Here is a 22918-nt window from a genome sequence, read left to right on the forward strand (position 1 = left end):
TCATTCTGCTTCTGTCCGCTTACAGGCAGAAACTGAAACAGGAAGCACCCACCCTCAGAATGATCCAGTGCTGGTCGGAACAGTCAGATTATACGCTACAAGACTGTTTTGATCACGTGGAATGGAAGATGTTCCGGTCCGCCTCTGATGATGACATCAAGATTTATGCTAATAGCATAACGTGTTTCATCAGAAAGTGCGTAGAGGATGTTGTTCCGACCAAAATAATACGGATCTACCCCAACCAGAAGCCATGGATTAATAGCGATGTTTGCGCGGCACTTGATGCGCGGACCTCCGCTTTTAATTCCGGGAACGCAGAGGAGCATAAACAAGTCAGTTATGCACTCCGCAAAACTATCAGAGCAGCCAAACGCTAGTACAGGGACAAGCTTGAAGGACAGTTTAACACCACCAGCTCTAGAAGCATGTGGCAGGGAATTAATATCATCACAGATTTAAAGGGAATAAAAACTCCGCCGTGAACATCTGCCTCTCTCCCGGATGAACTAAATACTTTTTATGCTCGTTTCGAGGGAAATAACACCGCCCTCGCGGAGAGAGCTCTCGTGGCCGAAGCTACAGAGGTTAGTTTACTCTCCGTCCCTGTAGCAGATGCAACCCGATCCTTCCAAGGGGTGAATATCCGTAAAGCCGCGGGTCCAGACGCCATTCCGGGCCACGTTATCAGAGCGTGCGCGAACCAACTGGCTGGTGTTTTTCAACCTTTCCCTCTCCTTGTCTGTGGTCCCCACATGCTTCAAAACATCCACCATTGTGCCTTATTTAGATTAGATTACATCTGCTCGGTGCTGCCTCCCTCGCTGGACCCATTGCAGTTTGCTTACCTCAACAACCGCTCCACTGATGATGCCATTGCATCTGCACTACACACTGCTCTCCCCCACCTGGAAAAAAGGAACACGTATGTGAGAATGCTGTTTGTAGACTACAGCTCAGCATTCAACACTATAGTGCCCTCCAAGCTTGATGTGAAACTCCAGGCTCTTGGCTTAAACAGCTCACTGTGCAGCTGGATCCCTGGAATTCCTGTCAAGCAGACGCCAGGTGGTTAGAATGGGTAGCAACATCTCCTCATCACTGATCCTCAACACTGGAGCCCCACAGGGCTGTGTTCTCAGCCCGTTCCTGTACACACATGACTGTGTGGCAACAGACAGCTCCAATGCCATTATTAAGTTTGCTGATGATACGACGTTGGTAGGTCTGATCACTGACTATGATGAAACAGCCTACAGAGAGGAAGTGCGCACTCTGACATGCTGGTGTCAGGAGCACAACCTCTCCCTCAATGTCAGCAAGACAAAGGAGCTTGTGGTGGACTTCAGGAGAAAAGACAGAGGACACAGCCCTATCATCATCAATGTAGCACCAGTGGAGAGAGTCAGCAGCTTCAAGTTCCTCTGTGTCCACATCACTGAGGAATTCACATGGTCCGTCCACACTGAGGCCATTGTGAAGAAGGCTCACCAGCGCCTCTTCTTCCTGAGATGGCTGAGGAAGTTTGGAGTGAACCACCACATCCTCACATGGTTCTACACCAGCACTGTAGAGAGCATCCTGACTGGCTGCATCACTGCCTGGTACGGCAATAGCACCGCCCACAACCGCAATGCCCTGCAAAGGGTGGTGCGAACTGCCAGACACATCATCGGAGGTGAGCTTCCCTCCCTCCAGGACATATATACCAAGCGGTGTCTGAAAAAAGCTCGGAGTATCATCAGAGACTCCAGCCACCCGAGCCATGGGCTGCTCTCACTGCTACCATCAGGACCCGCACCAACTGACTTCATGACAGCTTCTTCCCCCAAGCAATAAGACTTTTGAACTCTTGATCGTTCACGATCAATATACATCAGCACTGCACTTTATTAATCTCATACTGGACTGTCATAAATTATATTCTCTCTTAACAACACACTGGCAATTGACTATCAACCGACAGCCTGAATGTCAATCCAGTACAATACAACCTTCTGTATATTTTATATATACTATATATACTATTTTTATTGTATAATGTGTATTCTATATTGTGTGTATGTGTATTCTATATTGTGTGTATTGTATACTGTACATTGTATATTATTATTTGTATATTGTGTTGTGTGTAATTGTGTATATTAGATATGCAAATTGTGTTGTGTAAATCTGATGTTTATAGTAAATTGGTATATGTATCATCACTGTCATGACTGCTGTGTTGCTCGGAACTGCACCCAAGACTTTCACCCACTATTGCACTTGTGTATATGGTTGTGTGACAATAAAAGTGATTTGATTTGATTTTGATTTTCAGGCTAATTTTCTAAAGGGGCTTGACATAATTTTCTGGAATTTTCCAAGCTGCATAAGTTAATTTAGTGTATGTAAACTTCTGACCCACTGGAACCGTGATATAGTCACTTAAAAGTGAAACAATCTGTCTGTAAACAATTGTTGGAAAAATTACTTGTGTCAAGTAGATGTCCGAAATGACTTACCAAAACTATAGTTTACTAATATTAAATCTGTGGAGTAGTTAAAAATATTAGTTTAATGACTTCAACCTAAGTGTATGTAATCTTCTGACTTCAACTGTATATACTGTGTGTGTGTGTGTGTGTGTGTGTATATATATATATATATATATATATATATATATATATATATATATATATATATATACATAACTCATTGTAATAATTTTTATATATTTTTTATGTATTGGTATATTGAAAGATTGTGGTTAAATAAGTTATAGTGTGATTATAGTGAAATTGCATTACTTTTGTGGATTAAAACAAAAGAAAAGCCAACTTATTTAATATTCACTGAACTGGCGTTACACAATTATATGTGCCTTTGAACATTCTCTGTGTGTTTGTGTACATTTGTTTTTGGTTTCCTCTGTGAGCAGCACAGAAGTAGGCAGTTAACAGAAGAGAGAGAGAGAGAGAGAGAGAGAGAGAGAGAGAGAGATTGATGGTATTGATCAGGGCCAGTTCATTTTCTGTTGTCCCCGTTGAGTTGCTCTGTGGGAATAGCTAGTTTGTCTTCTGTCAGGGGGGCTGTAGAGCAACCTGGGTTCCATCCTGGTCAGTGATAGTCACTAATCTGGTCAATCTTTGCAAATATTCTTGCTCTGTATTTTACTGTGTGATCATTAATGTCAGGGAGGTTTCCCCAAAAATTTAACAGTTTACAAATAACTAATAGCTATTTTTAGATTGTAGTGAGATTACTTTACTGAGAACTTTTTCTGAACAGTTATCACATAACTCATTACTTTATATATGAATTTACTTTATTTCAACCTTTACTAGATGCACAAATTAAAGAAAGATACAAAATTGTCCTTTTTGCTATTTAAGATGAATAAATTGAAATACAGTTCATAACATAAAAACACTGAATCTCTCGCTAATAGTTTTTGTTTACAGGCCTCACAAAAAACTGTTATGAGCATAGAAGCCTCCGTTATTTGTTGCAGATAAGCTTTTAGACAGGTGTTCCCAGCCAGTGAACCGCTACAATAATCTTGAGAGAGATGCTCTAAAATTCCATGGTACTTTATGGTTTAAAAGAGTAGATTGTTTATGTGGCATGGAGAGACTTGCTCTGGCATCAAGCTGGCAAATGTGCTTGGGGGCAAACCATTGATCAGTGATGCATGGTGTATTTTTACCTGACTCTGATTGATAATCAGGCTGCCAATGCATTTATTCAAGTTTTTGGGTCAGTTCCCACTGCATATTTAAAAAAGTGACAGTAAGTTAATGCCAGCTCCCATGGTGGGTGGTGGTGGAGGGTGGGCGGTGTGGGGGTTCTATCTTTAAGGAACAGTGGACTCTATTGTATTGATTGTGTTATGTGTGGGAGATCCTTGCTTATGAAGTGGTCATTCGGTCTTAAAACCTTATGGTTTCAGTGGTTAAATGCTCCAAATGATCCAGATGTATGCACTCAAGCCCCTGAAATGCTCTTTGCATGTGGATGCTTCACTGTTCGTACATTATTTACTATGGATGAACACTCAATTTTATCATTTTCATATGCAAAAAGGTGTTTGTTTTTTGTTTTTTCTCCCCTTTTCTCCCCAATTTGGAATGCCCAATTCCCAACGCGCTCTAAGTCCTCATGGTGGCGTGACTCGCCTCAATCCGGGTGGCAGAGGATGAACCTCAGTTGCCTCTGTGTCTGAGACCATCAATCCACGCATCTTATCACGTGGCTTGTTGAGCGTGTTACTGTGGAGACCTAGAGCATGTGGAGGCTTCACGCTATTCTCCGCGGCATCCACGCACAACTCACCACACGCCCCACCGAGAGAGTGAACCACATTATAGTGACCACGAGGAGGTTAACCCAACGTGACTTTACCCACCCTAGCATCTGGGCCAATTGGTTGCTTAGGAAGCCTGACTGGAGTCACTCTGCATGCCCTGAACTCGAACTTGCGACTCATCCATAAGTGATTACAGCATTGATTGTTAAATAAATCTGAGCAGAAGTTTGATATAGAGTGTCTTAGCAGAAGCACTGTGGCATGCAACTCTACCTAATATTACATAAGTCATGGCCTTTTCCCAGGATCTCTGCCCCCAGATTATGCAAAACCACAGAGAAAGACACACAGTTTATGATTCTCTTTTAAAATAGGACTAGACAACGGTGTAGGATTGTGCACAGCTGTGTGTAAGAAGAGTTGGAGGAGATGTGAAAATTAAAATGCTTATTTTGATGCATACTGCATATTGAGTTCTAATGTTATTAACGATTTGTGTGATTTTTTTTAATTAGATCTTTTTATAGTCTAAATTATAGGGCTTCTCAGTGCAGCTCTATGGTAAGAGTTAGAATATTGCCTGGTCTATTTTAGGTGCAACTGATTTGCCCCTCTCCCTTCCCTGATGTGTCACATGTCATGTCCCAGATCCGCTTTCATGCCATTCTTCACTTAACAAGTTTGTGGAAACTGATGGCCAACTTGAGGCTGGCCCTCTTAGCTTACATTAGGTGAACAATGTCTCAATCTCCCCCTCCCTTTGCCTTCCCCATCACGGAAAGATTTGTAGTTTTTGTTTTTTGGCAAAGATCCTACCCTTAGCCAGTGCTCTGGTGTGATATCGGTTAATAAGTCCTCCCAAATGACACATCTGAAGTTGAGCGTGCTGATAAAATGAAGGTCAGGGGCTTAGCCTTTCTCCACGCCCTTGCAGTTGTCCTGGTGACATTGAGGGCAGCTGCTCCAGCGGTTAGGTGCCCTCCTCTCTGACTGCTCTGAACAGATGCCCATTGCCCTCAGTGCCAGCCTTACCCAGAGGGACCAATTAGAGCGTACAGCAGCTGCTGGCATCAGTGCCAGTCATAATGGAAGGATGAGTGTGGAGTGATGAAGAGATGAGTAGGGATATGTGTGAGAGGGACACTTACAGCGTCATGTACTTTTTGTCTTCTGAACACCTGCTTGACATCCAAAGGTCTGGAGTGCAAAGACAGGTCTTTGCACTCCCTGTAGGCAAAATTAACACAAAGCCTGGCAGTCCACCACCACACCTGACCTTTCCCCTGTGAACTCTGACCTTTGGTGAGCTGAATGTGGATGCTGTTTTGTGATCTAGTGTTCTGGACCTTTAGCCTGATGTTTACGTTGATGGATTAAAGGATAATTCTGATGCTTCTTTAGATGTTCATACGAATCTTAGTTCACTACAACCAATCTTCGTACTGTTGCATAAACATATATATTTAAGGAATATTTCACCAAAAAATGAATCTACACACCCTCATGTCATTTCAAACCTGTTTGATCCTTGAAACACATACAGAGTTATTTTTCAGGATGTCTTGGCCACTTTTTTTCTTCCATACATTGGAAATTAATGGGGATTGGCGCTGTCAAACTCCAAAAATTACAAAAAAGTGACATGTAATAAAAGTAGTTCATGTTCAACGGACCAAAAGTGGCTGAAAATTGCCAATCACCTCTCCCAAATCTTATTTGCGTTGGCAAACATTCAATATGGCCCCTCAAGAAACGTTGCAGCAGATTTGATGTTAATGAGGAGACATATGAGAACCAGTCATGTCCAATGTATTTGCTCTATTTACTGCCATTTAAACACTTTAGAGCATGGTAGATGAAAAAAACAAACTCATGCGAAAAAAAAAAAAAATGTCATTCCCTTGTGGGCGAAAGTTCAAGTTTTGTGAACACTTACCTGCGAATTTGAATGATGAGAAGATGTGTGACCAATAGAAGATTGAAATGTCACACACTGACTTACTGGCTTAATACAAAGAATGCATACACTTACTGAGAACATTATTAGGACACTATAAAACTGGGTAGGACCTCCCTTTGCTCTCAAAACAGCCATAATTATTCGTGACATTGATTTCACAAGATGTTGGAAACTTTCCTTTGAGATTCTGGTCCATGTTGACATGATTGCATCATACAGTTTCTGCAGATTTGTCAGCTGCAAATCAAATCAAAATCAAATCACTTTATTGTCACACAGCCATATACACAAGTGCAATGGTGTGTGAAATTCTTGGGTGCAGTTCCGATCAACATAGCAGTCGTGACAGTGATGAGACAGTACCAATTTACAATAACATCAAATTAACACAGCACAATTTAAACATCTGATATACACATAATTACACTCAACAATATACAAATAACAACATACACTGTACAGTATACAATACACACTATATAGATACACATTATTCAATAGAAATAAAAAAATATATATATAAAAAAGTATATATAGTATATATAGAATGTACAGTATTGTACTGTATTGACATTCAGGCTGTCGGTTGATAGTCAGTTGTTAAGAGAGAATATAATATAATATAATATAATTTATGACAGTCCGGTGTGAGATATAAGAGTAAGGGTAGTAAAGTGCAGTGCTGATGTATTTTGATCGTGGGAGATTAAGAGTTCAGAAGTCTGATTGCTTGGGGGAAGAAGCTGTCATGGAGTCGGCTGGTGCGGGTCCTGATGCTGCGATACCGCCTACCTGATGGTAGCAGTGAGAACAGCCCATGGCTCGGGTGGCTGGAGTCTCTGATGATCCTCCGAGCTTTTTTCAGACACCGCCTTGTATATATTTCCTGGAGGGAGGGAAGCTCACCTCCGATGATGTGTCTGGCAGTTCGCACCACCCTTTGCAGTGCTTTGCGGTTGTGGGCGGTGCTATTGCCGTACCAGGCGGAGATGCAGCCAGTCAGGATGCTCTCTACATTGCAGGTGTAGAACCGTGTGAGGATGTGGCGGTTCATTCCAAACTTCCTCAGCCGTCTCAGGAAGAAGAGGCGCTGATGAGCCTTCTTCACAACGACTTCAGTGTGGATGGACCATGTGAGTTCCTCAGTGATGTGGACACCCAGGAACTTGAAGCTGCTGACTCTCTCCACTGGTGCTCCATTGATGGTGATGGGACTGTGTTCTCTGTCTTTTCTTCTGAAGTCCGCAACAAGCTCCTTTGTCTTACTGACATTGAGGGAGACGTTGTGCTCCTGACACCAGTGTGTCAGAGTGTGCACCTCCTCTCTGTAGGCTGTTTCATCATTGTCAGTGATCAGACCTACCACCGTCATGTCATCAGCAAACTTAATGATGGCATTGGAGCTATGTGTTGCCACACAGTCATGTGTGTACAAGGAATACAGTAGTGGGCTGAGAACACAGCCCTGCGGGGCTCCAGTGTTGAGGGTCAGTGATGAGGAGATGTTGCTGCCTATTCTAACCACCTGGTGTCTGCTTGACAGGAAGTCCAGGATCCAGCTGCACAGCGAGCTGTTTAAGCCCAGAGCCCTGAGTTTCTCATCTAGCTTGGAGGGCACTATGGTGTTGAATGCTGAGCTGTAGTCTACAAACAGCATTCTCACATAAGTGTTCATTTTTTCCAGGTGGGAGAGAGCAGTGTGTATTGTAGATGCAATGGCATGCAAACTGCAACGGGTCAAGAGAGAGAGGCAGCACAGAGCAGATGTAATCTCTGATTAGTCTCTCAAAGCATTTGCTGATGATGGGGGTCAGAGAAACAGGAAGCCAGTCATTTAAGCAAGTTATTTTTGATTGCTTTGGAACAGGCACAATGGTGGATGTTTTAAAGCATATGTGGACTACAGACAAAGAGAGGGAAAGGTTGAAAAAACACCAGCCAGCTGGTTCGCGCACGCTCTGATGACGCGGCCTGGAATGCCGTCTGGGCCCGCGGCTTTGCGGATATTCACCCGTCGGAAGGATCGGGTTACATCTGCTACAGAGACAGAGAGTGAACTAACCTCTGTAGCTTCAGCCGTGAGAGCTCTCTCCGTGAGAGCGGTGCTATTTTCCTCAAAACGAGCATAAAAAGTATTTAGCTCATCTGGGAGAGAGGCAGCGGTGTTCATGGTGGAGTTTTTATTCCCTTTAAAGTCCGTGATGATGTTAATTCCCTGCCACATGCTTCTAGAGTTGGTGGTGTTAAACTGTCCTTCAATCTTGCTCCTGTTCTGGCGTTTTGCGGTTCTGATTTTCGGAGGGCATAACTGGCTTGTTTATGCTCCTCCGCGTTCCCGGAATTAAAAGCGGAGGTCCGCACATTAAGAGCCGTGCAAACATCGTTATTTATCCATGGTTTCTGATTCGGATGGATCCGTATTGTTCTGGTCAGAACGACGTCCTCCATGCACTTTTTGATGAAACACATTACGCTATCAGTGTAAAGCTCGATGTCGTCATCAGAGGCGGACCGGAACATCTCCCGGTCCGTGTGATCAAAACAGTCTTGTAGCATGGAATCTGATTGGTCCGACCAACACTGGATCGTTCTGAGGGTGTGTGCTTACTGTTTCAGTTTCTGCCTGTAAGCGGGCAGAAGCAGAATGGAAGAGTGGTCCGATTTGCCAAATGGTGGGCGGGGGAGGGATTTGTAGCCATCCCGGAAGGGAGAGTAGCAATGGTCCAAAACCCGGTCCCCTCGTGTGTTGAAACTAATGTGCTGGTGGTATTTTGGTGCGACTGATTTTAAACTGGCTTTATTAAATCCCCGGTCACAATGAACGTGGCCTCAGGGTGCGTGGTTTCCTGCCCACTTATACTCCCATACAGTTCCTTGAGTGCCCGGTCTGTGTCGGCTTGTGGGGGAATGTACACAGCTGTGATAATGACCGCTGTGAATTCCCTCTGTAGCCAGAATGGTCGACACAGAAGCATAAGAAATTCCAGATCAGGAGAGCAGAAAGACTTGATAGAATGTACATTCCTCTGATCACACCAGGATTTGTTGATCATAAAACATACACCACCTCCTCTGCTTTTACCTGAGTGGTCTTTCGCTCTGTCCGCTCGGCGCACGGAGAACCCCACGGGTTCAATGGCTGAATCTGGAATCTCCACAGACATCCAAGTTTTCGTAAGGCAGATAATGCAGCAGTCCCTTGTATCTCGTTGGAAAGAGATCTGCGCTTTCAGCTCGCAGAGCTTGTTATCCAGAGACTGAACATTTGCCAGTAGAATAGTGGGTAGCGGGGGTCGATTTGCGCAGCGTCTTACTCTGATGAGAATGCCGGCTCTGTTTCCCCTTTTCCTTTTGCGTTTCCGCGGCCGTGCTGCCCAGACAAAGGGCTCCACTTGTGTGTTTGTAAACAGCGGGTCGGCATTGAGAAATTTGAAGTCCGGTTTATGGTGTGAAATTGCTGAACCAATGTCCAAAAGTGTTTGTTTGTCGTAGACAATAAGGCAGACAACATCCAAGACAAAAAACATAAGAATTTTTTCTTATGTTTTGAGATGTTTGCACACTCCTGCTGCAAAAATTCCATTCTACCACATCCCAAAAGTGTTCTGTTGGATTCAGATCCGTTGATTGGGAAGTCCACTGAAGAACATTGTCATGTTTATGAAACCAGTTTGATAAGACTTTTGCTTTGTGACATGGTGCATTATCATGCTGAAAGTAGCTATTAGAAGATGGTAAATTGTGGCCATGAAGGGATGCACTTGGTCAGCAGCAATACTCAGATAGGCTGTGGCATTCAAGCAATGATTGATTGGTATTAAAGGAATAGTTCAATCCAAAATGAAAATTCTCTCATTGTTTTTTTACCCTCATGCCATGAATTTCTTTTTTCAGCAGAACACAAAGATTTTTAGAAGAATATCTCAGCTCTGTAGGTCCTTACAATGCAAGTGAATGGTGATCAGACATTTGTAGCTCCACAAATCACATAAAGGAACCATAGAAGTAATCCATAATACTCCAGTGGTTAAATCCATATCTTCAGAAGCGATATGATAAATGTGGGTGAAAAACAGATCAAAATTTAAGTATTTTTTTACCCTAAATTTCCACTTTTACTTTTACATCTGAAAGTCACATGTGGTGCCTTTTTAGTTTCATTTTCACATTTGAAAGTGAAAGTTAAAGTGGAGATTTAAAGGATAAAATGACTTAAATATTGTTCTGTTTCTCACCCACGCCTATCATATCGCTTCTGAATATATATATATATATATATATTTAAACACTGGGGTCATATAGATTACTTCTTCATTTCCTTTATGTAATTTTTGGAGCTACAAAGATCTGATCACCTTTCACTTGCATTGTATGGACCTGCAGAGCTGAAATATTTTTCAAAAAAATCTTTGTTTTCTACTGAAGAAAGCCATACAAATCTGGGATGGAATGAGGTATTGAGTGATCCAGATATATGCACTCAACTGACCTGTATATGCATGATTTTATGCATTTCACTGCTGCCACACTATTGGCTGATTAGATAATCACATGATTAAGTAGGTGTACAGTTAATAAAGTGTAATACAGTGTTCCTAATAAAGTGCTCAGTGAGTATTTCAAAGCTGAGTGTTTTATTGTTGCAGGAAAGTGATTAGACAGTTTATTTTAACATTTTTAATATATAATATAATTTTATTTGTGATTTATTGTTTATTTAAACCAGAGGCCCCCATGCATGAAATCAAATATTGTTTGTTGTAAAATAATTTGCATGCTTAAAGTCTCGTGTGACCACCCCTTACTGCATCTTTAGGAGATTCATAATAAGCTTGAGATTCATATAGATGAGGTACAAAAAATGAAATTAACTTTTCCAAATGTAAACAATATGGACAGTAAAATTGGCCAGCGACAATTTTGTTTTTCTTCAACAATGACAGACGTTATTGCATTACAAGTCTGGTGACGTCTAGTGGCCATAATTTATGATCCTGCTTAGTTGAAACGCGGTCCTCAACAAGACCTTCTCAAGCTTTTCCCCTCCAACTAGTTGAGTGTTTACCACTGTGACACTTTCATAACCACCATAAGTCACTCAGTGAGCCATTGACACTCACAACCACAGGGTTAGTGACTGGTTGGTTGCGCTCAATCTCTCACTCAGTGAGTGGAACTCAAGTTTTTTAGCCAGTTGAATGCTCAGACTTGATTGAGCATGGACAGCCAAACACCAACCCTTTTTAACAACACACACATTCACACCCTGTGATTAATGATCCCTTGCAAGGAGAATGATGCCCAGGGTTTTGTCTTTTGTTTTGACCTGCTGCAGACTCTTAGGTGCCCTTGTGGGCAGACAGGTGGCTGACAGGTAAAGTAGATGTTTGAGAGCGCCTTCTGCTCTCAGTGGACATACAAACTCAACCAAGAATGCATCAGTCAAGTTTATTCGCTCTGTCACCACACAGTGAAGCAGATGTATGCGCTTCATTGAGACATACATGCACACACATACGTTACCCATGTTCGTCCACATATTTTATATGAATATATGGAGTACTCTTGTCAACACATGGCATAATCACACCAGTTGATGTACAGTACAACCTTATGTTTGCTGTGCAATTCCTTTTTTTTTTTGTGTCTCTTTCAGACACTCATGCCGCATGTTTTTATAGACATGCCTTGATCCCTCAAAAGATATATAACTTTCAGCTGTGGCAGGCAGAGTTGCAGATCCCCAGTGCTTTATTGTGTGTTGGGGCACAGAGCAATTAACCTTCATAAGTGCCCCTGTGCAACAGACACATGTCATAACGGTGTGACTTCTTCAATCTTAGGCTCAACTGATAAACACTTGTTTCTTGTGACCTTAGTCACAGCCCTGAGGCACTTCCTTGAAATGTGACTCTCATGGGACACAAAGTGGTTTTGCAAAATAACGTTACACGGATTAACTTAAACAAAAAACAAAATCCTAGAATTATTAGATGTTTTAGAACATCGAACAGTATTTTTTTTGCAGCTGTTTTTTTTTAATTAATATAGTATCCCATCCAATGCATAGCTTATTGTTTTGTTTTGATAGAAACAAGGTCAGAATGCTTGACTCTCATCTCTAATTCATGCCTTTAATGCCATAACTGGATGAAAACAGCAATATATAAGGAAGTCAGTGCCATTACTTATTTGTGTTTTTCCTGCTCGGCTTCTAACCAGCAGTGACACACAACAGAGTGCTTGTAAGGAGGAAGCAATGCTGGAATCCCCAAGGAGTAAACATTAGCAATATGGAAACATTTCCATGATGTAGTCTCTGCTGTGTTGATGGACAGTGAGAGGCTTCTAGTGTGCATCAGGAAGTAACTTTAGTGTTAACACGCAGTAAAATAACAGCAAACATGTTGAATTACGACTGTCACCCTCCATTTCAGGTTTATAAGCAGTCAGGGATGCTCAGAGCAGGTCGTGTTCCTCTTATTAGTCCCAGCCATCTTGGGTACAGTCATCGTGTGATGTAAAAGCAAGCCCGAGTATTCATGTACGTTAATGTGGTGTTGGTTTCTGTGACGATAGCACCATGTTGATGACTGATGAGGCCTGGCCTCATGGCCGTCACTTGAGCCTCTCCCAATTTCGACTGGTATGGGATCACGGAGCCATCCACTGGTGCAGGCAGCAACTATGGTTCATGGTGAAGAGGAACTTCCTGTTCTCGATCTTTCCAAATCTTATATGGCTATGTGTGAATCTGCATTAGTTGAGGGTACTTATATTTCTGGCCTTTAAAACTTACCAAGGTCAAATCAGCTCCATTACACATGCACAAACAATTGGCTGAACAACAGGTCTCAGAGTTGGGGAGAGATTTTTGTTGGCACACCTTAACTACAGGTGCATCTCAATAAATTAGAATGTCGTGGAAAAGTTCATTTATTTCAGTAATTCAACTCAAATTGTGAAACTCGTGTATTCAATAAATTCAATGCACACAGACTGAAGTAGTTTAAGTCTTTGGTTCTTTTAATTGTGATGATTTTGGCTCACATTTAACAAAAACCCACCAATTCACTATCTCAAAAAATTAGAATATGGTGACATGCCAATCAGCTAATCAACTCAAAACACCTGCAAAGGTTTCCTGAGCCTTCAAAATGGTCTCTCAGTTTGGTTCACTAGGCTACACAATCATGGGGAAGACTGCTGATCTGACAGTTGTCCAGAAGACAATCATTGACACCCTTCACAAGGAGGGTAAGCCACAAACATTCATTGCCAAAGAAGCTGGCTGTTCACAGAGTGCTGTATCCAAGCATGTTAACAGAAAGTTGAGTGGAAGGAAAAAGTGTGGAAGAAAAAGATGCACAACCAACCGAGAGAACCGCAGCCTTATGATTGTCAAGCAAAATCGATTCAAGAATTTGGGTGAACTTCACAAGGAATGGACTGAGGCTGGGGTCAAGGCATCAAGAGCCACCACACACAGACATGTCAAGGAATTTGGCTACAGTTGTCGTATTCCTCTTGTTAAGCCACTCCTGAACCACAGACAACGTCAGAGGCATCTTACCTGGGCTAAGGAGAAGAAGAACTGGACTGTTGCCCAGTGTTCCAAAGTCCTCTTTTCAGGTGAGAGCAAGTTTTGTATTTCATTTGGAAACCAAGGTCCTAGAGTCTGGAGGAAGGGTGGAGAAGCTCATAGCCCAAGTTGCTTGAAGTCCAGTGTTAAGTTTCCACAGTCTGTGATGATTTGGGGTGCAATGTCATCTGCTGGTGTTGGTCCATTGTGTTTTTTGAAAACCAAAGTCACTGCACCCGTTTACCAAGAAATTTTGGAGCACTTCATGCTTCCTTCTGCTGACCAGCTTTTTAAAGATGCTGATTTCATTTTCCAGCAGGATTTGGCACCTGCCCACACTGCCAAAAGCACCAAATGTTGGTTAAATGACCATGGTGTTGGTGTGCTTGACTGGCCAGCAAATTCACCAGACCTGAACCCCATAGAGAATCTATGGGGTATTGTCAAGAGGAAATGAGAAACAAGAGACCAAAAAATGCAGATGAGCTGAAGGCCACTGTCAAAGAAACCTGGGCTTCCATACCACCTCAGCAGTGCCACAAACTGATCACCTCCATGCCACGCCGAATTGAGGCAGTAATTAAAGCAAAAGGAGCCCCTACCAAGTATTGAGTACATATACAGTAAATGAACATACTTTCCAGAAGGCCAACAATTCACTAAAAATGTTTTTTTTTATTGGTCTTATGATGTATTCAAATTTTTTGAGATAGTGAATTGGTGGGTTTTTGTTAAATGTGAGCCAAAATCATCACAATTAAAAGAACCAAAGACTTAAACTACTTCAGTCTGTGTGCACTGAATTTATTTAATACACGAGTTTCACAATTTGAGTTGAATTACTGAAATAAATGAACTTTTCCACGACATTCTAATTTATTGAGATGCACCTGTATATGTCAGGGGTTCTTATATTCAGAGGAACTCTTTAATTTGTGCCAGGATTGGAAAAGATGCATCTATATACTTGCGGTCATAATGTATTGGCCTCGCTCCAGTTTAGGGATTTGAAGATGTATCACCCGACAACTGACTAGTCGATTAGCCTTTAGACATTTTGCATGGTAAAACCCTCTCGAAAAAGTTGACTCTTAAATTCATCCCCTTTTAAGCGTTGCCACTACAGCTATGCACATTCAGACGGAGCTTTCCGTTCATTGTGTCACGCTTAAAGCTGTTTTTTGAGCATCTCGCCACAAGAGATTTTAAGACGCAGTGTCAGGTCAAAAATGTTTCTCAAGGATCCTTGTGTGTTTTGTTCCATTGTACCATTGTTCCTAATTATACAGGGCTTCCCAAGACCAACTGGTTGACTAGTCCTAAAGGCTACCCACCGATGATTGAATTTTGGAAACAAAATATATAGTTTTCCATATCTCTACTTTATTCGCACACTGACTGTTCCTCTTATTCCTTACACTCTTCATGAGAGAGCAGATGTCACCATATTACACAGACTTGTTTGCTTGCATACCACACGCCAGGCTATGGGACACTTCCAGACATAATGGGAATCTACATTAAAAAAAATGTTCTTGCTTTATAATTATTTTAATGTTTTGAGAGTGGGGTTAGATAATATCATAATCATGATTATTTTGGTCAATACTGAGATTACGATTATTTAACACGATTACTCATTGACTTTGGAAACATCATGCATTTATTGAACTTTGAACGTTTGAACGAACTTTGAAAGTCTTTTGAACAGTGGATTTCCTTGAACTTGAAATGTAAACGGCAATGGGTAGGGGAGGAGGCTATTGTCATATGATAATTATTTTATGTTATGTATGGTAGTCAAATAAAGGAAAGCCTCCATCGCCAACATTTACAGCAGGGGTGCTCTCACTTCTATGGAATGAGATCTACTTTTTCATCATGTTATTGCAGCAAGCTCTACCATGTACAATAAAGGCTACACATTATCACAATACCACAATTTCAGTAGTCGGTAGTGAAATTTGATGATTCTCAATACCAGCTTCAAAACCACAAAAAATAATAACACTGCTGTTAATTATTGTTAATTAACATGTTAATTATGGAAGAATGGTTTCAAGTAATTATTCAAGACTAGTAGGCAGTCAGTAATAACATGACAATAAAAAACATCAATGAACAGATATAGATTAAAAATAATAGAACAAAAATACAAATTAAGAAAATTCAGTGCTTTTTTTTTAACAGCTTTGAAAGTTTTTAACAGTAGTAGGCTATCAATTATTCAAGTAAACATTCAGAATGAAATGCAACATAAAACTACTACTGGTCTTCATTGTATGATAATAATACATTAATACTTTTTAAAGCTACTGATGTTATCCAGTCAAGAGCAGTGAGTGTTTTCTCATTTTCTTGTTATGTTGTTTGATTATTATAATGACACACTAGACAGCAGCAGGTCTATTAGCTTACATTTATACTAAGTCCAGCATTTTAATACAAATCTGCTTTTTTCTCTGCTGTTTACATTCAGTTTAGACATCACTCTCTGTGTTTACATGAATACCTCACCAAGACGGGCATTAGCACGAGCATTTTCGGAACAAACACGCATGTTCAGCACACACACATATGCCACCTGTCAATCAAACAGGGTGCAGCTGTTACTAGATCACGTGATTACGTGCTCTGGATTACGTTCAACAGCAGAATAAGAAAATTAACTTTCTAATAAGTGACACAGGCCTGTATAGCCGGTTATTTTTTGGTTATTGACATTTTAATCATTCTGCTTGTCCGGTCAGTCAAGTAAAATTATTTTTTACTTGCCCCTTCAAAAATCCACTTGTTCCGGATAAGATTTAATGTTGAGCCCTGATTAAATATTGTATTCAACATTCTTCCATAACAATCCTCAGTATTGCTCCTAAAGTAAATGTATGTTGTTTTAAAGGAGTTTTAGATATTATTTTGGAAAACAAGCCAAAAAGGACTAATCAAAAACGTATTTTGTTCCAGTGTATAATAGGCTAAGACTACACTCTCTCACCTTTATGTTCACTTCAGTCCATCTTTAACTCACAAAAAACAAACTTTCTCTTCTAAATAGAGCTGCATATTGCCAATTTTCTTCATGATAAGATACACACAGTGAATGTGACACATATATTATGATTCACTATGTCGCAAGCCATCACGTTATAATCTAGCTGCACCAAACGCGCAAGTGACGAGCGTCCCCGCGCCAGAGTGTGCATCAGCCTGGAGAAGATTCAATCTCTTCCCTGGTCACTTCAAGCAACTCATAGTCGTGGCACTGACTACACAGAGAAATGCCAGTTTTGGAGTTTATTTTCATAGCCCGCTTCCTTATTATTTGAACTTTAATAAAGAATGCTTTAAAGATATAATGCAGGGGTGTTTCATTGCGAAACGGAATGTGGCACAGTAATTGTTTTCATAATCATTGGAAGCCAAAATCGTAATTGAAAATAAAATTTGATTAATCGCCCAGCCCTATTTCACATGTGGTTAAAGTAATGCCTGTTAAACAACTCAAAAGGCACTGAGAATAATTGACTGAATTGCTTGGAGACAGACAGAAATGTATAGTACAATCAAACAATTTCCTATCAACTACTGCCAAGAGAACACTCCGGAGCTCTGCCACACTCTATTGCTGTCACACTTATTTTGTCCCATGAGATTCTGCTCTGCCTTAAGACTAGTTTGATAGCAGTGTTAAGTGTTGCTGGTTTACCAGAGAAGCATTTAATGGCAGTGATGCCGTCCCACTGGGAATCAGAGGATGAGTCCCTGGGGGATTGCTGAAGAAGCAGGGGGGATGTCTCTCACTGTCAATAATGAGATTAATGATGTGACAGAGACGGAATGGCAAAGAATTGGACTGCTGTTAAACGGAATTAGTTGTCAAATTTGGAGACGGGATCAGAGAATATGAGATTGTGTTCACCAGGGTGTCACTGGTGTCCTGTCATAACAGTGATGAGGGATCATTCTAAAAAGTTGAAAATAAATACTATACCAGTATTAAAGCAAAGAGAGTCTCTGTTTCAGTTCCAGAGATCAAGTAGTGCAGCTTGAATATCTGTTCTGTATTTTTCAAGAGTACGTCCTTCGAACATATCTGGGAAAGTCTGACAAGACTAGTTTGCCACCTTAAAGTCAACTTGAAATCATAATTGAACCTATTTCACATTTTTTTTTTTTTTTTTGAGGAACAGTTCACGTCAACTTTAAAGTGATAGCTCGCCCAAAAAAGAAAATTAATTGTGTGGGAAAATTATGCTATTAAACTGAGTAGTGACTGTCTGAGGCTTTCATTCCTTAACATGCAGTACTGCCATAACAGGTAGTTCAGGTTTGGAACAAAATGAGGGTGAGTAAATCATGACATGATTTTAATTTTTGGGTGAACTATTCCTTGAAAGTGTCACATAATTGCATAGTTACTAAATGGGCTGTGTGCCGATGTGCCTTTTTACTGTAACATCACCACTCAGTTATCCCGGGCAGCCCAACATAAAGTCCACGGAAAGTAGACCGAAAAATAACATGGGAACCTGTCAGAAAAATGAGTCTGTGCTCGTGACAGAGAGAGATACATAAAGGTGTGAGCTTGCAGCACTGAAGCTGGAGTGAGTTGAGTAAATAATCGGCGGTCTGAGGCGGTGCGGAGCTGGCGTGTCAGCGAGCGATGGATGAGTCCCCAGGCCTGATTGTATAGCCCAGCAGGTTGTGTTGGTTGAGTGAGTCTGTGCCGAGTGGAGTCTCAATCTTCCCTCTAATAGGCCACTGACAGGCCTTTACCACACACATATACACACACTTGCAAGCACACACATCAATAAAAGTGTCCTGACAGGGACCACAGCCTCAGCTTTGGCACCTAGCGTTCAGCACTACACTAAACCAGCCAACAGAGACCCAGGCGGCATCAATTCTGCGGCGCTATCATTAGACAATAGGTAAGGTGGAACAATACGGCAAAGTGCGTAGTATACGGCTGGCTGTGTGAGACACCAGCTGCCTGACAAGCCATATTTTTCATCCACAGGTATACAGGCAGGTCTGATATCTGCAGTATAGATGAGAGTGTGTTAAAAAGTGAATTTGAGCCAGACGACTAATCTTGCAGCCTTACATACACAACCTCTTGACAGAGGCCCACACAAAAGTATATTTGCTCCCTCACTTATGCAGTCCGGCCATATACTCCACAGCTCAAACACTCCATCATACAGTCTAAAGGACACATAAACACTCATAAGGGGTCCTCCGCATCACACACACATACAGTCGGACCCATCCCTCCGCCTGCATGCTCTGTCAATAGGCCATGCTGTGCCGAGATTTGATCATCGGTAAATGTTTGTCGAAGATTAATTCCCTGGCTGATACTGAGGTTTGTGTGGTGATAAATGAGAGAGGGCGTCCTGGCGTGAAAGACAGGGACAAATAGGAGGAGGAAGATTTTCTATTGCGACAGGAAATGTGAGTTTCCATTGTAACAATATGAAATGGCCATTAAAATCACACAGGAAGAGTAGATGTTTACATAACCAGGGATTTATTAATTGTTTTACCAAAAACTTTTCACCTTCCTTTTTTTTTTCTTTCTCTTCCATTCTGTCTGTCTGTCTTCTTTCCTTCCATCTGTTCTGTCTATCTGTCTTCCTTCCTTCCTTCCTTCCTTCCTTCCTTCTGTTCAATCTGCATTCCTTCCTTTCTGTTCTGTCTATCTGTCTTTCTTCCTCACTTCCTTCTGTCCTTTCTATCTGTCTTCCTTTCTTCCATCTGTTCTGTATATCTGTCTTCCGTTTCGTTCTTTCTATACTGTATGTCTTCCTCCTTTCTTTGTATGTTTCTTTCTTTCTTTTTTACATTCTATCTATCTCCCTTCCTTTCTTTCTTTCTTTTTCTTTCTTTCTTTCCTTTCTTCTCTTTTCTTTTCTTTCTGTCTGTCTTTCTGTCTTCCTTTGATTTGTTCTGTCTATCTGCATTCCTTCTGTTCCATTTTATCTGTCTGTCTTCCTCCCTTCCTTCCGTTCTTTCTATATATCTGTCTTCCTTCCTTCTGTTCTGTATATCTGTCTTCTTTGCATTCATTCTGTCTATCGGTCTTCCTTTTTTTTCTTCCTTCATTCCTTCCTCAATCCCAGCTAGCGTTTGTCCCTGGCTCTCATTGTCTTCCTCCTCTTTTCTCTCACCTCACTCAATAGGAAGACAAAGCGTTGTCAGAGTCTTGTTGAAAAATAGAAAGCTGTGTGTTTGTGTGTTCGTGTTTGTAGGCATGTTCATGTATGTGCGAGCAAAAGCCACAAACTATATCATTAAATGAATTCTTTCTGTCAATTTAATGACATTTATGCTACAGTTTATGGTTACGCATCTCAAGTGTTCTTATTCTGTGATACATGAGAGGAGCACAGCTGTGAATTCAGGTTTAATTTCATACTCACTAAATCAGTCTTCCCTGTAATTACAGTATTAACATAACTACTATCGTATTACCTATTTATAAGAAGTTATAAACACTTTATTTAATAAAGTTTCAACCAAAGCCTCTCTGCTCTGGATCTTTCTTCCACTAACCCTCTCTGATTTCTTAAGTTCTTTAAGTAATTCCATTCTCCTGCTGGCTTGTCTAACATGCTAAATTGTAGCTGCTGGGAATAAATCTTTGGGGTTTTTAGCTCCAGTGTAAAGCGGCAACGAGCGAAACCGCCACGCCGAGTCCATCTTTTACTCAGCTCGCATGCATGCATGTCACTTCAGCCCAGCCACTCATAAAGCAACATGATGGATAAATGAATATAGAAATAAATAAATAAAAGCCACACTTATTCTCTCCTGCACATTCTTCCCTCTGCCTTTCTGAAGGATCTGTAAAATGATATAAGGAATAAGACTTGGAGAGAGAGAGAGAAAAGAAGGGTTGGGGTGGAGAGACGGATATGATTTATTAGCCTGATAAAAATTCAGCCTTTGTTATTCAGTCATTTTTCCATGTGCAGCTTATTAAGGAGTGCACCTGCCAGTGAAAGAGTTTGTGTGTGCTGGTGGGTGTGTTGCTAAATGTGTGTTTCCCATGGAGTAGAAGGATTCAGACCTCACAGAGCCAGTCTAGATTGTTCTTTCTTGGTTTGCAGATACGTCTCTCTCCCACTTTGTTCAGTGGCTTAAAGAACTCGTCATAGATAAACTCTTTCATTTATGTCTACCAATGAAAATGAAATGGGATGTTTTTTTTTTGTTTTTGTTTTTTTCTAGATGTGAAATGTGAAATGTAACTGGCTCTAAAATGTGAGTTTATGCAAACCACAGGCTGACTTACTAATGACTTGGTTATAGCTCATGCGGCATCATTAGGTGATTAAGTATTATTGATCAGTAAAGTGACATGTCAACCATTAATTCCTTTCCATGATTTGTCTGTTGCTCTACAGGCCCCCCCTCTCCGTCACTGCGAAGCCTGGCATCACACAGGGTCATCAAAACACGCTACAAGATCGACACGCGTAGAGCCCATGCAATCCACCACAACCCTTCTCTTTCCTACAGGGTTAAGAGAGTCCAGTCAGCTAGGTAAGCCATGAAACTCATTCTCTTCATGAATATGTGCTTTCCTAAGTATATTAGCAAATGTAAGTGGTCAGCACTATCCACTTGTTTCCTCTTCAGCATGAATCATTTTTAATAGCTAAATTACATAATAAATTGTGTGTTCCCACCAGAGCATGTGAGCGAAGCAGAGCGGTGTGACACTCCGCTCAATAACCTGATCCATGCGTGTGCGCTCCGCTCAGCCGCTACCGGCCCAAGCGGACGCTCCGCTCAAGTACCGCAAATGCTCACCTGTAAAAAAGCGTTCGCTCAAATCCCGCTCCGACATTAAATTTCTCTGTATTATACTTGTGTGAAGGTTATACGGGAAAGGACGAGTCGGGAAGCACAGACACCATTGCAGTAAGGCTTTTATTCTCTGCCTTCTGCACAGCCTGTACACTCTTCCTAGTGTTTTTCTGGGCTCACGTAGGTAGCTTTACCAATAACAAAACTTTCTATAAACATAAACTTCTTAAAAGACATGCAGTTCTTTGATGTTCAGGAAACACGCCAACACTGGACTGACATGTCGCTCTCTCTCTCCTTCTGACGGTGGCGTGGCTGTTTATATGCCGCTCTCCCCAGCTCACTGGAATTAGAGACAGGTGTTAGACATAATTTAGCTCGGGTGTAAGCGCCTTACCGCTTTCTCTCTCTCCGGATGGGCGCTCAACCACACCCCCGCTGCCACAACTTGGTTCCAAACACACACACAGGGGGTAGCTACAGTGGCCCAAGCAACTGCCCCTTTGCCCACATGGGCTGATGTGCCCCTCTGGGTGAAATATAGACTATAGGCCAACATTTATTAAATTATCAAATGATTAGTAATGTACACATCTGAAATTATGTGATTGTATTGTTGTGTTTTTTTATATAAAATCTCGCTGTTTATTTTGTAATGGTTTACAACGGCTGTTAGATAATCGGGTCTACCAGACCTTCCTTATCATTTGTAATCAGTCAAATATTTATCTGTTAGCACATATATCATTAAACATCTTCAAATAATGCCTTAAAAAATTCCAGTTCTAAATTACCTTTATTCAGTTTAAACAAGTTATCAAACACACCTCTACAAGTGCTAAAACATATGTGCGTTGGCACGGAAACTCGCATACACGCAAATTTGTGCTTTTCAGTTTAAACTGGACCTGAGTGACACAACCGACCCAGAAAACCACAATCTTTTCAACTTTAAAGTTTGTTCGAGTCGTTTATGGCAATAATGAAAACATGGACTGGTACCAGGAAAAATATTGCAGGTAAAAGTGAAATTCATAAATGTTTTTCAGTTGTCTCCACTGAATGATTATACTGTAGATTTGATACATTAATATGTTTCTGATTTAATGCTATCAGACTTTGGGTCTGTAAATTAAAATGAGCAATTTCTCATCCTAATTTTGTGTTCAGTTTTAAAGGGTTTATTAATTTATCCGGAAAAGAGCAGTGGATGTTTTTCTCTTTTTCAGTGTTGTTGCTTTTATTAATATTCCCTACAATTTTATAT

General features: G+C 41.1%; 1 protein-coding gene across 1 annotated transcript in view; it reads left to right on the forward strand.

Annotated features, from left to right (window-relative positions):
- Positions 1-22918, forward strand: part of LOC127445870 (zinc finger CCCH domain-containing protein 3-like) — a 181927-nt gene that overhangs the window by 88017 nt on the left and 70992 nt on the right. The window contains exon 4 of the mRNA XM_051706308.1: positions 21246-21384. Within this exon, the coding sequence (XP_051562268.1) occupies positions 21246-21384 (139 nt within the window). The remainder of the gene's footprint in view (positions 1-21245; positions 21385-22918) is intronic.

This window comes from Myxocyprinus asiaticus, chromosome 9, assembly GCF_019703515.2.
Source record: "Myxocyprinus asiaticus isolate MX2 ecotype Aquarium Trade chromosome 9, UBuf_Myxa_2, whole genome shotgun sequence".
NCBI lineage: Eukaryota > Metazoa > Chordata > Actinopteri > Cypriniformes > Catostomidae > Myxocyprinus > Myxocyprinus asiaticus.